Source organism: Aulonocara sp. 'chitande type north' Nkhata Bay, linkage group LG11, assembly GCF_057382095.1.
Source record: "Aulonocara sp. 'chitande type north' Nkhata Bay isolate Kocher_YH1m ecotype deep benthic linkage group LG11, A_spYH_male_GT1.1, whole genome shotgun sequence".
Taxonomy (NCBI): domain Eukaryota; kingdom Metazoa; phylum Chordata; class Actinopteri; order Cichliformes; family Cichlidae; genus Aulonocara; species Aulonocara sp. 'chitande type north' Nkhata Bay.
Genome location: NC_141354.1, coordinates 18,255,138 through 18,273,640, shown reverse-complemented (window position 1 = coordinate 18,273,640; position 18,503 = coordinate 18,255,138). Strand labels below are relative to the sequence as shown.

The following is an 18,503-nucleotide window of genomic DNA, read 5'->3' as shown; positions in this document are numbered from 1 at the left end:
TCAGCTCTAACTCAGCCGATACACAAAGCAGGAATCAGATGCAATTTGTGCTTTGACACCATTGTTACCAGGAAGTGGGTAGACAGTTAGTCACTAAGTGGGTTTAGATTATTATATTAGTTTAATCTCACCTTAAGGGAGTCAAGGAGGCTTTTGGGGAAAAACCTTCTCAAACCAACATCTTTCCTGAAATGAAAGAATAGTGCCACAACATTTTTCTTTGGACTAATTTACCTCAAAATAAAAACATTTTGGAAGCATACACTCAAGACAGCATGACATGACATAACACAATCTTACTCTAGTAGCTCGTAGTTTGATTTCTTATCCAGTGCGTTGCCTGGCATCTCTCTGAAGAACCGCCTATATAATTCACAGAAAAGATTAACATATGAACAGGATCAACAACTAGCCTCAAGTATTCAGGACAACTTCTACATATGGGATTTAGACAGATTTAGCAAACACACATGACACACTCAAGTTCATTGTGGTTTGAAGTGTATCAAATACCAAAACACCTGTAATGTGTGTGTGTCTGATGAGCGCGTTCTCACCTTATTTCCAAACAGCCCAGTTTCAGTGCAACATCTTGATCCACCTGGTCAGCTATGTGTTGCATGTAATCACTCTTTACCTGGAGAGACACATGGTGTGGCAGCAGATTTTTAATAAATATAATGAGCTAAGGACTGGAAATGTCTAATAACAGCATACATATTAGATACGACGGGCATCTTTTTACATGATTTAAAGACATGTCTGCCTCATTTGGACATAGCAGAAATGAGGCAATCATACAGAAGACAATAAATGACAGAAGTCACTTAAGAAAACCAGACTAGTTTTCTTTCATTCAGTATCCTGTTGTGTGGCCTCACCTGGTGATAGAGGTAGTTGAGAGAAGGTTTGTCTTCAGAAAAATGGCTGAGATAACCTTTAGGAAAGTACCGTATCCGCAACTCATACCTGAGAAAGACAGCAACAATGTTACCAAATACCAAATACACACACACATGCACAAACTCATAATCAAAAATGTGCAGTATCCAAGCTCAATAGTTGCCTGAGGACTAAAAACAGAAGGAATAAGCTCTCGCTCTCTCTCTCACACACACACACACACACACACACACACACACACACACACACACTTACTTTAAAAAAAAAAAGTGTGTCTGGACAAACTACAGGATCATTAAAGCGATATTACTTGATTAAAAAGACGCACTGATTTCAAAGCATACAGTTTAAAATTTTAAAAATGAGGAACTTAACATGTCACATGACATCTACTGTGACAGATTGAGGCTAGCAATTTAACAGCGGTTTGTCTCTAATTGACTAATATCTGTTGACTTGGAAACTGCTGTGGTTTTACTAACTGATAAACACCAACGTTTTATAATGTACCTTACGGTGAAGTTAATTACAACTGTTATATTCATCAATGGGCTTTCAAAGAATCTGAAGATTTTTTTCAGGGATAATGCAGAAATATCTAAAAAAAAAATGCATATTTTGCATTATGTTTCATGCCATCAAAATGAACTTGAGTATTGCCTGATGATAGAGCGTTTTGAATTAGAAATTCTGCTTTCTGTGAAGATGGAGAGGTTAAAGTATATGTCAGTGACAAAGCAGCACTGATGCATCTGGTAGCTTGCTTGCTTTTCTCAGTCTCCGTCACTTCAACAGGATGGCTGTTTGCCAACATGTGCTTAAAACTGAGTCTCATATTTGAAATATGTAGCCTTCTGTACTCACTACATTATGTCTCGTGGACTCGTATGACCATAAAGAATAATGAGCTTCCTGCAGTTACACTTGCCAATAGCTATGTCACAGAAGCACCCAGATGGGCCATCATTGTTTATAGTGATATATTATCTAATGAGTGACATATTGCAGTGACTACAGGGGAGAGAAGTGGGTCAGGAGAGTAATGAGCTCCAAACTGCTCTGATGTTACAGGACTGTGGTTAGGTAGCAAAGAAAATCAAGGCTGAGGACTGAATGAATAAAACATGATTGTTCTATAACAAAAAGGGAATATGACAGAGGAGATAAAATGGTGTGTTTAATAGAAAAGAGGGGAACGATGTGAAGGATGAGAGTGAACAGTGACTGAATGTAAGAGAGAGAATGAGATAAATCGCACAGGGAGTGAGAAAGGAGTGAGATAGTCGGTTCATCCCCTGGGCCACTGCTGCTGTTCTAACAATAGCTCGGCAGCAGAAACTCCTGTGGGCTTGCAGCTCTGCCGCCCTCCAAGGCAGAACTGCAACAACTGGCGGAGCTCCTCTGCTGTATGTCAGCAGTGTGAACAACTCGTTCTTGTTGAATTCATTTAAATTTAATGAGTGGGTGTAACACATCACAGCAGGACTAAGGACTGAGTCTTAAGGAGAGTTAGTAACAATATCTACATCATCCACCCAGCACCAGCATAGTTTGAATCCAGGCTATAATTGGACAGAGATGTCCTCAAATAAGCAGCGACACAGAGACCAAAATGTTAGGCAGGTGCATCAAATAAATGAGAAGAATAAAACTTTATTCATTTTAATATAATACTAGGAAACCACGAGTGCCAAAAACATATCCTCACTGCATGCAACAAATTCACCTTTAACAGCCCAATTTAAGTTAAGTTTTTCCTTTTTTTACTGCTTGTATAAGTAGTTTAAATAGTGATTTTAAGGTGCAGTGCCTAGTTTACCATTAAGTGATTTATTGGAGCCCATGTGTTTGCAGCAGTCAGTTGCAGCTGTTTATTGCAATAACTCCCGTCAGAGACGAGGTGGTGTCATTTTACTTTGGTTTCTGACATTATCACAACATTAAAGAAGGAAGGTAGCTACTTATTAAACCTATGCATATTTATAGACAAGCTTAAACAACAGAGATACTTTCAACCACAAGTGAGTACTGGTGCTACTTTAGGTATCCATTGATCAATATATCCTCATGCAAGACTGACATTACTGGTCAATCACAGGTATATTGGAGTCACTGTACAGGCTGTACAATATGGATAGATAAATACTAAACGTTATGCAGAAAAAAAACATGCTTGGGTTAACTTAGAAATGTGTCATCACACTGCTCTGAGCAGAGCTGCTGAATAGAAACTGGAGCGGATTCAAGCAGTTACGTTGTTAACAAACTCTGAATATCTTAGCACGGTGTGCAGTTTGCCCTTAAAAAATTTTGAGGAAACGGGAAAAGTGAATGCCAAAAGAAGCAAATGAACAATATCTAAAAGCATTTCCTTAAGAAACGAAAGACTTGACACATCTCAACTGAAAATCAGCGGCAATTATCATATGAAGTGATGAATCCAAATTTGTTGTCAGTGTGTACAGATGAGATGAGGAGAGAGGTATGACAGTGACTGTTTACAGCCAACCAGTGAAACATGTTTAAAGCTCTGTCATGGTTTGAAGCTCCATTTCAACCAGTGGTGTTCATGGAAAGATGACTGAAGAAAAGCACTGTTAGATATTGATCCACCATGGAGCACCATCCTCAGTGGGTGGGCAGGTGACCATATGCTGTGTGGCTGCAAAGCAGTAGGGCTGGGTTTGAGTCCGACCTGCTGCACTTTGTCTTGCCCTCTCTCTCCCTCCCTGCTTTCCTGTCTATCTACACTGTCTCTATTGAATAAAGGCCAAAAATAAATAAAATTAATAAAATGGCTCTTGCTTATGTATATTTAAATTTTACTCTATAGTATTTGTTAAAAAAAAAAAGTTAGAATAGTCCGAATGAGCAGTGGGAGCTAAGCACAAAACACAGAATCTCATAGTTTTACCTCCACTCTTCTTGCGGGTGCTGTTTTTCATATTTCTCCCTCACATGAGACACACCTAAATCAGGGTGTAACCAATGGAGAGCGTCCGAGCGCAAGTGGGTCAGGCGGAGACCTAAAGAGGCAACACAGCGCAGTTTGTGGATCTCTGCTATCTTCTGGATTACACCCTGTGGAAACAAATGGTTTGATGAAGAAAAAGAAAAGCGAAAATCAGGGAAATAACAACAATACCGAACTATGCAGGTAAGAAACGTGTGCACGTTACCCTGACGTCTGTAGCATCTCCGTGCCTGATATTGCTAGCCCATGTACATGGTTCGCTGTTTGTCTCAAAGTAATGGAAGATCTTAAGAACGCGGTCCATGGAGCCCGGGGGTCTCTCTAGACCTCCAGCAGAGCCACTGGTGCTGGGTACACCAGGCATTCCAGACCGGGATTTAACCCCGCAACCACCCGCAGACGGGTGGTTGATGTTGGGTTCCAAGTAGGAAGACGATGCCATGCCTGACTCGGATGCTCCTGCTAGGGCTAACTGGCCATCATATTCTGAAAAGAAGACAGCAACACAGTAAGGACCCGGTACTCAAATGAACTGGTATTCTGATTTAAAACGAAGTTGGTTATCATATGAATGAAGAAAGCACTGCACACATTAAATGAAAAGGAAACTTTGGAATTTGGATTTAGAGTTGGAGCTAATGAAGTCACAGTTCTTCACATAAAAATTTCTACTAAAAAATTCTCAACCAGGGGGAAATTAGGCAGCTATAGAGGACAACTGCTAAATCAACCAGGCGGACAGCTTTTAGACTGACTGACTGCAAGTGGCTTGGTCATTCAGTCCCACCTGCAGCATAGCATGGATGGAGTCTATGCTAAGCTGCCGTCTCTATTGTGGTGTTTCTTAAAATCTAAAAGCTGTATGAGGATAATTAAACGGTTCTGGAAAAACTGGTGCCAGCTAAAAATGGCTTTGGCTCATTTTACAGAAGATTTCTCAAGTAGTGGTGCACCAAATTGAGTTTCAATATCTCAGCATTGACAGCTCATTCTACACGATCACGATCCAGACAGTAACCATCATTTTTCCTTAAGTCCCATTTCTAATGACAAACATTAGAAAAAAAAGATGTTTTTCAAGGATTTTAACTATAGATTTATCCAAAGTTAACAATAGCTGCCCTGATACCAATATATAAATCACAGAATATCACAATGCAGATTTCCCGTTTCCAAATTCAAAATGACAATATGAGCACAATAATAAACTTTATTATCAAAAGGAGGCAGACACAGTAATAAACCAGGCTACAATAAAAATGCTGGCTTGTCTAATAAACAAAAGTAAACAAGTTATTGTCTCTCACTCTTCTTTCACCCAATATCCTTTTTTATTAGTTGCCGATTTGTTTCTCGTTCGACTGTATTTTTGTGCATGACACCCCCACCCCCCGATGCTTCCTGTGTCACACTCTCACTTCCTGGACATCCCCGCAGGGTTTTGTCGAGTCATCACCACTGCAAGGACTGCCTTCAGCTGACTGTGATTTCTGGCTATCAGAAATCACAGTCATCAACAAATTAGGCACAAGTGGTGCGAATCAAAATTACTTCACGGCTCATTTCCAGTATTTAAAGTGTAATCTTTGACAAAATGTGAAAGTGATCTGTATCATTAACATCTACCAGATGCTGGATCACAGGCAGATTATTTCCTATCGATAAGAACCGAAGCAGAGACAGACTTATGGAGACTGAATGATGGAGATGCAAGACGTTTCAGCACTTAACCTGTTTGACCTGCAGCTGGATAGAAACATTTATTCTTCCCTCACTGTGAATCCAGGGTTTACCACAGCTAAAGAAAATTGGCTTTTTTGTGTTAAAATTTGTGTTTTTTTAAAAATCGTTTTTCAATGATAGGGGCTTTATTTGCTCAAGGATAACCTCTGTTCGCTCAGAAGATTGCTGTATTTTCTTTTGCACACATTCTTTCCATATTGGTGGTATTAAAATCAACCTTTCAGTGACCAAAGAAGTCCCAAAACTGATATGCTACCTAGATTACATCATGCTGTACGAGGTTATATTCTGAATAGCGAAAATGCTCATTGTGTCCTTGTAATACATATAGGTCAGTGTGAAATGGTCAACCAACAAATCCTCAAGGCACGAATAAAGTAGATTAGTAGATTAGATTATAAATGCCCCTCTTACTGTCATCATCCAATTATAATTTTACTTCTGGTATTAGGATTATTACATGGCCTGTCACAATCCTCAATAATCCCATTAATAATACCACCTTCTTTTCAATAACTGCTGAATTTATTTGATGAGATAAGTTAAAGGTAAAACATTTCGTTGCACATAATAAATATATTAGTGAGTTTTTGCAGCAAAGAACATTTATAATCCCTCCACTGTTACTCTGACAGCAGCTGAAATTTCAAGTTTCATAAGGCGATATATGCAAATCAGCTCTGCTTTATGCTTCAAAATTCCAGGCTTTCTGAACCATTCCTTGTAAAGTATCAACCCAGCACTTTAAAGTACAGGTATGACAAACCATTTGCTGACATTGCTCATGAAATGCTTTTGGCATATGAATCTTCTCAGTTTAGTTTACTGTGCATGTTCACTGACTGAAATCGCATTAGAATGGTTTGCTGGGGTTTTTTCTTTCCCCTTTGGTTGGATATTGTGTAACTGGGTGAGCAAAGCAATGTCTTTTGTATTTTTAGTTGTGGTAAATATACACTAAAAACACTCTTAGTGCAAACCCCTGTACAGACTGTGAGCGCAGAAAGAGTTGCAGATGCAGCTGCCCAGATTATCTTCAGTTGTTTTAACAGCACTAGCTCCAGCTTTCATGCCTTGTCTCAGAGGGACATGTTAAAAAATGTATTGGGGGCATTATTTTGACTGCGAATTCTTTTTACATGTAAGCAACTGCAGCATTTTAGCTACAGAATCACAAACCAAAGTCTGCGGTCTGCTGCTTTCACTTGGTCAGCCGGTAGTCAGATTAGATAAGTATTCGAGCATCGTAACACATAAAACACAGGAGCAAAAATCACCTACATGCACCGATAACCTAAATACTACATACAGCTTTGCTAAATCCTGTTAGAGAAGTAAGCATACCTTCATTTCAGTGCAAACATACAGCCACTTTATAATCCTCATACTCTTACATCACATGTAAGTAGGAAATTTAGTATGAGAAGACGTATATAATGCACGATAGGTTGGAAAAAATACTATAATGTATTGTTACAATAATTATATTAGCACACACATGCACACACACACACACGTATATACATACACACTCACTCAGTGACAATTAGGGCACTTTATAACACGTATGGCTCTAAATGCAAATTAATAACTGTTTTAAAATAGGTGCCCTACACAACATAAGGTAAATGACATCATCTCTCATTTCCACCAATCTCTGCTCAGTGCAATTGCACTAAATTCCCACATGCAAGCCCTCCCACACACACACAAGCGTGAAGACATGAATCAAATCAACTAGGCCAAGTAGACAGCCAGGAGGGGTGCGGGCAGCTTCCAGACCCACTGCCCGCGCTCTCAGTGGGGCTCCACTGACTGACAGTAAGCCTGTTGAACCACAGAAGGCTGGAGTTGAGCTCAGTCCCACAGCAGCAGCAGCTGGAGGATGGTTTATCTCCTTTTCTAACGGGTATCTGGGTTACTGGGGTTAGCACAACCCTGGGGAAGCAGAGGCTTGGCAGCAGTGGCTTGCCATCGCCATCTCTGTACCATTGCCTTTCTCTTTTCTTCCTCCTCCTCACTTGTTCACATCTCTCACATCAAGCCTATCTTTCTGAAAATGTCACAATTTTTTCCGTTTACTTCCATTTCTCATGTATCAAAACTCCCAAAAGCTTCTTTCCCCATGCTTTCACTCTTCATCTGCTCTTTTCTTCTCATCCTCTTAAACACATCCCTTCTCTCTTCTCACATACTTACAGACCTTTTAGCCACTGCCTTCACAAGTCCATTTGATCCTCCTGTCCTATTGAACCACCTCTCCTCCTTCCTCCCTCTCATCTTCAATTTCCTCTGCTTCCCCCCTCTCCACGTATTTCTCTCGCTACTTCAAAGGATACGCATAATCTATATTAGACTGAGGAGCAGACATGTGAAGGCTAAACATTAGTTGCAAATATTTCAACAGTTTAATACTGACAAAAAAGCAACCATATATACTACTTTAACACTAAAAGCACTTTATACAACATGTCTCATTCACATAAGCACGTTTTTTAATCTGTTTCTATCTAACACTCACACTCCAATCAGTGCATCAGGAGCAACTTGTTGTGTCTTGCAAGTACAAATACAGCAACCGAGGTTTGACTCAAGTGCTGTAAACATGGACTGACATACACTCTTATTAGACAGCGTCGGCAACTAACTAAGTTAAGTTCAGCCATTGTTGCAACTGGACCTGACATGTAACAAATTCTGACAGCAAACAGAAACAGTACAGATCATTATGCCTGTAGCATACTGTGAAAACACCCAAAGCTCAGCGTGATGAAAAGTACAATTCATCTTGTTCAGGATACCTATATCCACTGGCAAACACAATCATTTACCATATGTGCACCTAATGAAAGAACAGTGCACTGCCTTCAAGATACTGCATCACCAATTATTATGGATTTAATGTTATAGTCATAAAGAGCGAGAATTAAGTGAAATAAACAGCAGAAAGTACTAACTAGACAATGCATAGTATACATCTCCAATTTCTCTACTGATGCTTCTTAATACCTACTTGGTAAGGGGTGCTGTGCATAAATGCACCCCCCCTTGGTCCAGCAGAGAGGGATGCAGCCGCTGCTCTCCATTTGTACTGTAGGGGGAGCAATTCCAGGTGTGGCCACGGGGCCCAGACAAAACTACTGGGCCCTAAAAACAGCATAGAGCCTATGACTAGGGGCAATTCCTCATTGGGCTTTATGCAACAATTTTAAAAAAAGATTCCAGGTAGATAAATCTGAAGACACCCGTTGAAAAAAAAAAAAAATCAACAAGATGTGAAAAACAGTGGGAATTTGTTGTGCTGGTGACTGGAGTCTTTTTGGTAAAAAGCTTATTGATTGTAAAAAAAAAAAATATCGTAGTAAAAAAAAAAAAATCAATTAGCATCCCAGAATTGAAAGTAATGCCAGTAAAGGAAATAAACTAATAGGAGGAAATAAAGAGTGTCAAATATCTTTTGTACTGACGACACATCAAACAGAGAAAACACTGGCTGGCTTGCTGTCTATGCTGTAGCAGTCACTACATTAGACTAAAAGTGCAGCTGATAGAGAAGATCCAATAGCTTTTAAATAATACTGACACAGAGGTCCATCAGGGCTTCTTGTGCATAATAATCTAATTTGTAAATATTTCATGTCTAATATTTGGTGAGAAAATCCAAGCTCCAATCACAAGACTGCAACTCATTTCTCCACAGCTTTTTGAAACATTACTCCACTTCAGGAGTCATCAACTTGGATTCCTGGTCTTAGTAATCAGCCGGTCTGACTCTTGCCATGTCCTTTCACACAGAAAATTTTGCAACGTAATATGTAACGATCCTCTGTCAGGAAGCTCTTTCACCCCAAGGAGACTGAGCCTCTGAGGGTAGAGATAATTCAGTAATTTGCTCAAGGACACTTCACTGGAAGCTTCCAGAAAAAGATTCTCATGACTGATGATTTCCTTCCCTATTAGGCCATCTTGTAGGCCAATAAATTCCCACAAAATATCAAATTCAGGTCATCGGTAGGGAGTTAGTGATCCAATATATCAATCCTTGATAATAAACTCAAAGGTTTCTTTCCTGCAGCCATAAATCTTCAGCCACCGGGGTTTGGCATTACACGTCAAATTTCCAGGATACAAAATAAAAGTGACAGCGCTCACTGGATACGTAGGACTCCATAAAATCACATCAAGCGATCATTTTCCAAAGGAAGGTAGCAGTTCTGTTCTGTAAATCCACAATGCTGTCCAGAGGGGATGGCAACGCAGATCACAGCAAGGAGACCAGAGAAACAGGCATCAGTGAAAAAGACACAAAAATGTAGGGCACAGAAAATGAGCCTAGTGAGGGAGAGGAAAATAAGAGTGACTGAAGCAAGGGGGATAAAGAAAGAGCAAAGACATAAAGCTGAAAGAAATAAAAATTAGAAAAATGAGATACAGTTAGAATTAAAGATGAGTGGAAAAGAACATTTTGAGATGGGGAAAAAAAGAGAAGAAATGAAGCGAGCGGAATGATGAAAGAGAAGCAGAGAAACCTTAGGGAGAAGCTGAGCCTCACGTCCTCCAAAGCTTTCCCACAATGCTCAGAGCCAGCAGGAGTTAACCAGGTCAGAGCAGGTATCTGACGCTAGAGCGGGACATAAGTGAATGAAGAAAAGAAAAAAAGAAGAAGAGCAGGATGGAAGCAGGACTAAAAAAAAAAAGGGAAAAATATTTAGCAAGAGCAGGTTTGATGCTGTAAATCCATTTCGAAGTCAGGCAGCGGCGTGTTGCTTAGTCTTTCTTCTGTGGCGGCGGAAAAGAAGCGAGAGCAGTTACAACATAACTTCCAACCTCTCAGACATACACAGATACACCCAAACACACGCACGCGCACACACAGACTGCTCATCCAGCAAAATCTTTAGGGAGTCAAAATGAGTGCACCGAAAAGCATGAAGATCAGACTGAGTGTAAGCCAAAAAGGGTGTATTAGAGTTCCCATATGTGTGTGTGCGCGTCTGAGAGAGCGAGAGAGAGCAAAATGCATAGGAAATATGAAATCAAAGTGACTGCATGTGAGTGTCAGCAAAAAGTGAGAGTGCGCGTCTGTGAGCCAAGTGTTTCTCCTCTGCTGTGTTTTAGGTTTAAGCTGCTGCGACCACGCTGCGAAAAAGCTGCTCGGATTGCTAACAGGCACAACCATGGAGGGGAGGGGGATGTTGGTGTGTTTGCAGAGGTGTGCGTGTGTGTAAGGCAGAAGGGGGGGGGGGGCACACGGAACAGAAGCAGGAAGAAAGATAGATATAAACATTGTAAATGAGACTTGATGCAGTGGAAAGTAGGTGCGCTGATTGGACAGAATGCTAAAAAGGACCCGGTGACTTTAATAAACAATTATATGAACACACAAACCTGTCACACACACACCCACGGTTTTACCAAGATTAGTGATTAGCCACTGAAAACACACATTCCACTCTCCTACCACTTACGACATTTGTTTGTCTACATTTCTCTACACCATCCCTCCCCCTTTTGACTCTGCAGCCCTCAGCAGGTCTACACTGCCCTCTGTCCACGCTCTCCTCCTCTCCACACATATTTCACCTGCTCCTGCAGCCTGCGAGCTTCACTGGCAGCAAAGCACTCCAACATTCAATCCCTCTAATGTGACAACGCACAAGATGTTGTGAACGCTTTACAGCTAAGCTTCTAGTGGCTAAGCGCTGCAAGCAATTACTCACCGAGTATGCCCAGCCACACAGGAAACGTGTTTAAATGCTAGGATGTCTACTTTACTTTTTTATTGAACAAAAAAGTAAACCAAATAGAATAGCACAAACATTTTTAGTTAGTTAATTCTGCAAATATATCAAAAAGGCAACTTTTTGTGTTTAATATTCAGAAAATAAAATTATTACAATAAATTCGCCACTTTATTAGGTATACCTGATTAAGACTCTTAATTAATGTAATGTCAACAGAGGCTATGAAGTTCAAACTGTGCACCAGGATGGAAGAGGAAGCCCACATCGAATGCCACTCGTATCAGCTATGAACAGGAAACTGAAGCTACAATTCACTCTCGCTCACCAAATTAAATAACAGAATAATGGAAAAAGAATTGTCTGAACTGACGAGCCTCTATTTTTGATGCAATATTCAGACGGCTAGGTCAAAATTTGGCGTACCCAGCATAAAAGCAGACATCCATCCTGCCGTGTATCACAGGTTCAGGCTGCTGGTTGTGGTGCACAGTAATGTTTGTCGTACCAACTGAGCAATGTTTAAAAACCACATCCGACCTGAGAATTGCTGCTGACCATGTGCATCCCTTTATGACCACAGTGTACCCATCTTCTGATGGCTGCTTCCTCAGATTAAGACATCACAAAGCTCAAATCATCTCAAACTGATTTCTCCATAACAGAAGTTCACTGGCCACCACAGTCACCAGATCTTAACCCAATAGAGTATCGTTGAGATGTACTAGAATGGGATATTCACACCATAGATGTCTGCAGCCACTGCGCCATTATGAACCAAAATCTCAGAGGAATGTTTCCAGCACCTTGTTGAATCTATGACACAAATTAAGCCAATTCTGGAAGCGAAAGGAGGTCCTAGCCAGCACTAGCAATGTGTGCATAACTAATGAAGTGGCCGGTGAGTGCATTTCTAAAACTTGGCTCTGGATACATGCTTTGCAAACAGAGAGGAGAAAGTGTAATGCTGCTACTGCAAAGAAATGACTCGGGATCTTTCTGTTTTATGTTTTTTGCATCATATCACTATTTGACTGTTACAGGACAGAAACTGTGTCCAGAAGGTGTTATAGAGGAAGTTTACCCTGTGCCATTATCAGCCACAAAGGTTACATTCTGCCAGTCTGCACGCTGGATGGTTTATTGTTGTCGTTTTCCAGCAAACTGAGGAAGCTTCATGTGATTACAGGTTTGTGCCAACTTCAACTTTGGCATTAGAGAACTCCCAGAGTTAAGAAATGTAAATTTTGTTTTGGTCTTTCTCAGCTCAGAATATTCAGCATCCTGCCTGTAGACATACAGTAGGATCAACAGTTACCTAGCAACAGCTATGGAGAGATACTGGTGCTAAGGGCTATAAAATGTCTCATCTATACCTTTAAAATTATTCCGCTCAACTTCAAACCGCTCTCAGTAACACTGGCCTTGTTTAAGTCTGCGATAATATCAAATAACATCTGATTTAAAAATAAAAAGGAAAAAGCAGAACAGCACCTCTGTACAAGTGCTCTAAACCAAACTATGTACAATATCCACTTTTATTCAACAAAAAGGTTGCAAAAGGAAAGTATATTCAAAATAAAGCTGATATAACCATTCATGTACTGTATACTTCACATATTAGCCTGCATTGTTTATACTGGCTTTAAACATTTTACATGATTTAAACAATGTTTAAAATAAAGCCTGCTGATATATTTTAGCCAAATAATGGTAAATCCTTACCAACATACACCAGTATGAAAATATCTTCTACAGAACAGAAAAAGATGTTTAGAGTAATTTACAAATCATGTCATAGTTTTTCCAGCAGCATATGCTACATCACAGCTGAGCAGGGCGACAAACACTAATTTGCTCACCAGTTTGTGAAATAAAAAGCTAGAAAGTTAATAAAGAAAGGGCTCCACGATTTTACTTTTTTTTGATAGAACACGAGTATGTATTTAAAAAAATACACATCTAGGAAATTTGACAATACCTTGATATTACAATTTTTTTTTAACTTTCACAGAATTGATTCCTAAACTCAACTAAACTCAATAGTTTTTTAATTCCTATCATTAGTTGATAGAAAATAGACATAATACCTTCATATATTGAAAACAACTCAAATTGTACTCACCGGCATAGTATGATATTCTGGAAATGTCTGCGAAAAGAAAGAGGGAGAAAAAAAAAGTCTTAATTGATAAATTTGTGAAAACGACTCAGTGACTTACATCCTGCGTTATTCTCGCTACAGCACTCAGCTGTAAATGGGGTAGATATTCTCTAAAACTTGTCTGTGACCAAAACCACAAAATTAGCACATTTTAAAGCCATTTTTTTCTCTGCATCTCATTCAGTACCTGACAGAAGATGATTTTTCATGCATGGATAACTTGAAACTACTTTAACATTTCAGAGGTACTGTACAGCAGAGTAAAGAAAAATAAATTAAGAGACAAAGAAGACTTAATAAGAGCTTGACAGGTAAAAAATAAAACAACAGATAACATTACTACCAAAGGTTTCACCAGAGAGGATGCTGACTACTCCAAAAGTCCCAATTTAACTGAATAAAATTCCCATTTTAATTCTGAACACACAAAAATGAATTTCTAATCATGCTCATCACTTCACTTCTTTACACGTTTGTCAGCACTGAGCACACAGCAGCAGTGATGAATGAAGAGGATTTGATGTGAGCTGCGTTCCAGACGGATGGAGCGAGGCGAGAATCATGACTTGGCAGAATATATCTGCGGCGTCATGCTATAACAGCTTCACCTCCAGCTCACATTCAAATCTCAATCTGTCCCCTGACCTCTCTGCCTAACGCTCCTCTCTCCCATACTTTCACTCTCTAGATTCTCATACAACAATGAAACCAAACTGAACATTATGCAGAAATGTCCAACACTCTGAAGCTAAGCTGACATCGGTTACTAAGCAACAGACAACAGGCTGTGGTGCTAATAAGGATGCTGAGGCTTTGTCTTTATAATACGTGTAGGGAAAAAAAAGGTTAGTCCTAGTTCCGTACAGTTTTATGTTACTTTGTATCAACTTGAAGCACATCAGGGTTCAGGTATGTACTGTGTTACAGTCTCTCTAGAAAATTGTGTTGAGAAGCACGTCACCAACCTGCATTTAATAAAGCTATAACCAATTAGACTGGGATGAGTAATTGTTGGCTTCATTAATAATCATTTTTAAGCTGGAGGTGTGTACTGATTCAATATTAAGGACTCACTTTAGGCTGTGTACAAGCTAAATATTTTTTATTTTTATCAGTTGCACAAAGGAATTAGATGAAGTGGCCACAGATGGAAAACAGCTAAATCATTTTTGGTTGGTACGGCTTCTCAGTGAACACCTGAGACGAGATAGAATAAGTGTAAGAGACTGGTAACAGAAAAGGCATAATTTTAGAGTTTCATTCAAAGACAGATGCAAACACTGTCTGCTATTAGCAGAAGACAAATAAGTTCATTTTCAATAGGCAACAAACAACATGTAATACTGTGATAAGAACTTAATGTAATTAGTATGAATTTGGTACTGGAACATGTGTGAATATCTTCTTGCAATATGCTGTCAGACAACATAACTGTTTTACAACAAAATATTTCAAAATTAAATAAATGCAACACTAATAATACACTGTATATAGAACGTGGTAGATATAGCCATAAGTTCATGAAGTCTCATTTTGAAGCCCTGAAGCCTTCCACTGTCACAATCGCGCAGTTTTAAAACTGGAAATTTAAGACTACACTCATACAAAGCAGGCTCACCCTAAAGCATATCCTGCCTGATTATTCTTTTTATCTCTGATAAACACCATAATTTACCAAATAAGCATCATCTTTTATTTAATAAGACCTGAGCCTAGCAATTGCAAACATAAACTAATTAGGAAAGTGTTTACTGAGGTCAAACATCAGGGAAGCCAGAGTTGTTTTTCCCACCTACTTCTATAAAGCCTGACTTGTTTTTCCACTAGAGTCACCTCCTGAGGCTTTTCAGTGCTGGCTTTACTATTTAATCTATCATTTGAATACAATCTGTGGTATTAAAGCTAAGATCTTTAGTAAACTGCGCTTACTCACAATTCTGACATAAATAAAACTGCAGTATAGCATGTACTGTACTGCTATACAGTGGCAGAATGCTTTGGTGGCCTCAGGAATACCTTTTGTGGATTATGTAGATCTTTTGGCTTCATCAGACATCTACCTCTGGCTCACACTGGGGTAGTTTGCAGTCGAGTGTGAAATGGTGGGAAGGAGAGTTAGCACCTCCAAGTCTCGAGCCACGGTTTTCAGCCAGAAAGGGCGTGGAGTTCCCTTTCCAGGTCATAGAGCTGCTCTCCCAAATGGAGAAGTTTATTGGGGTCTCTTTCACAAGTGAGAGGAGAGTGGAGTGGGAGAATGATAGATGGATCAGTGTGGATTGGCAGCGATGCAGATGCTTTACTAATCTGCCGTGGTGAAGACAGAGCTGGGTGTGAAAGTGAAGCTGTCGATTTATCGGTCTATGTTCCCTTACCTCACCTACGGCCACAAGTTCTAGGTAGAGACTGAAAGAATGAGATTAGGGACACAGGCGGTGAAAATGAGCTTCCGCTGAAATAACGTTGTGCTCTCCCTTTAGGACAAGGTAGGGGATTTAATCATTCGGGAGGGGCTCAGTGCAGAACCGCTTCTTTTCCACATCGGGCATCTGAAAAGGGCATCACAGATGGGGTGTTTTCGGCATGTCCTACTAAAAGGAGTCTCTCATACAGTTCTAGGACATACTCTCGGCTGGCTTGGGAACACCTCAATGTCCTCCTGCGCTTGTCACCAGTTAAAGGGCAGAAAATAGGATGGATGGATGAATGGATACCGTGTAATAACTTACCGTGCGTGGATTCCAATAAGTTACATTTTATGGTGTGTTTTTATTACTTCTCATTGGTTCACTGATGCTCAGAGTATGCTCTACCACTTTACACACAGTAATTTCCTGTAAACACATAATCCTGTTTGTTCCTGACAGAGTTGAGTCCAAAGCGCTGGCTACAAGTAGCATGCTGTTACAAAAAGCAGCACAACTCCAATCCTGGCATTATTCTCCGCTGTACCTCACACCGAGTGTAATATTCAATACCGATAAATGCAACATGGAGGATTGTCGGCAATTTAAAGCTAGAACTGGCAGTACATTCAGCAAAGAACACCAAAGGATTAAGGATGTATCGAAATGTTTCTTGACATTTAAAAATATACATCAAAGAGTAATATCCCAAACCGCCACTGCTCTTTAAAATGTGATAAATACAGCTGCACATATTTTAAACATTTACCGTATGCATGGCAACATTAGTACAACACAGACACAAAACATCTTCATATGTAGTTCAACAGACTTGTCTTTGTCATGAGAAATGATTTAAATCCAAATCAAACTTTTAAAATCCACAAATAATGTCCCCAGACTAGAGCCTGTTAGAGAGGATACATCTGTCAATAGAGCCGCTGAAGACATTTTCAGTTGCATAAACACACTTCAGCGCTTCTCCTTCCTACTCTGTCATATTTGCTCCCTCATGCTCTCGGCCCCTATTCTTTTGCTTTCCCACTCAGAGTGAAAAAGCTATTGCCTCTGGCTGTAAATCGCAGAGGCTACACCAGTTGACACCATGCTAAGGGCATTGCACAACTCCATTCTCATCATGAAAACAACAACAGCCTTTTGCACTGATCAGCCTGTCAGAACACAGTACAACAGAATAGCAGGGAACAGAACTGAGTGCAGCATCAGAGCAGTCACCACAGTGGCAGCTAAGGCTTTAATGAGGTAGTTGTCCCTGTACGTAGCAGCTATAAAAAAAAAAGGTTTATTGCAGTATTGAGACCACAAGGAAGGGAAGTTCTCATTTACACCAGAGCAGTTTTTCACATCTGGATTTTTAATGTTAAGCAGAAAAAATGAAGATTTGCTGATGATACAAAGCTTAAGTTTTCTTCACCTGAAACACTTGTGTAGTAGCCTTTATAGCCTACTCACAATACACAGACCAACAGAAGCCAGAGTAGTTTCAGTATAGTGGTTTATGTATTCACCTAATCAGCAATATATAGCTGGTTCTATAGATCTCTCTGTTCCCCATCAGGAAGGTCATCGAGTGTTAGAAATAATAAGAAGAAAAAGCTGCCAAATTAATCAGCCCCTTGTGAATAAGGGAGCAGCCAAAAGTAAGCAGCTAATATGTTCACTGCTACACTTTCCAGTGCAGTCAGACGAACTCAATTCAGCAGAAGAATCAAAAAAATTCTTAGGACTTTATTTAATTACATTTTTACCGCTATAACATTAGAGAAGAAAAACAAAAATAAGAACCTGAAGACATTACAACTTAAACTCAAATGGACCTTTAAAGAACTAGGTATTAGGTATATCCTGTCAGTAGTAGGTTGGATTCCTTTTACTTTTTTATTTAGAATTGCCTGAATTCTTCATTGCATCCAACAAGGCGCTGAAAACATTCCTCTGAGATTTTGGCCGCATTGGCATGACATCATCAGATGGTAACCGTACAACTGTTGGCTGCACATCCACGATAGGAATGTCCCGTTCCACCACATTGCAAAGATGCTCCAGATAGGCCATTTGGAAACATTTTAGAACTCTGTCTTGTTCAAGAAGCCAGTCTAAGATTATCTGAGCATTGTGACATGGTGTGTTACACTGCTGGAGGTATCCATCAGATGATGGGCACACTGTGGCCATAAAGAGGTGGACATGGTGAGCAGCGATATCCAGGTAGGCTGTGGTTTTTGCTCCAAGGCTACCAAAATATTTTCAAACAACTCACACAGTGGATCAATGCCTGTTGGTCGATCATTCATGCATCACAGCAGAAATCAAGACTCATCAGATCAGACAATGTTTTTATAATTATCCGTTTTCCAATTTTGGAGAACCTGTGCAACGGTAACCTCAATTCATAGGTTACTTCGGCTGGTGTGGTCATCTGCTGCTGAAGCTAATCTGTATCTACGTTTGATGTGTTGTGTAAAAAACCATGCCATGTTCAAAGTCACTTAAAATCACTTTTCTTCCTCATTCTGAGGCTCAATTTGAACTTCAGCAGGTCATCTTCTATCTTA

General features: G+C 39.8%; 1 protein-coding gene across 10 annotated transcripts in view; it reads right to left on the bottom strand.

Annotated features, from left to right (window-relative positions):
• The window catches only part of LOC147318765 (focal adhesion kinase 1-like), an 80,229-nt gene that overhangs the window by 39,976 nt on the left and 21,750 nt on the right, over positions 1-18,503 (bottom strand). For 4 of the 10 annotated variants that reach the window (XM_086310860.1, XM_086310859.1, XM_086310863.1 and 1 more), the window contains exons 2-8: positions 13,487-13,513; positions 4,083-4,363; positions 3,818-3,984; positions 882-969; positions 558-637; positions 301-363; positions 132-186 (exon numbers count right to left, since the gene is read on the bottom strand). In XM_086310860.1, coding sequence (XP_086166986.1) covers positions 132-186; positions 301-363; positions 558-637; positions 882-969; positions 3,818-3,984; positions 4,083-4,319 — 690 coding nt within the window. In that variant the 5' untranslated portion in view covers positions 4,320-4,363; positions 13,487-13,513. Of the gene's footprint in view, positions 1-131; positions 187-300; positions 364-557; positions 638-881; positions 970-3,817; positions 3,985-4,082; positions 4,364-8,633; positions 10,096-13,486; positions 13,514-18,503 lie in introns of those variants that run through there. The other 6 variants (XM_086310853.1, XM_086310857.1, XM_086310855.1 and 3 more) reach the window with 3 other exon arrangements.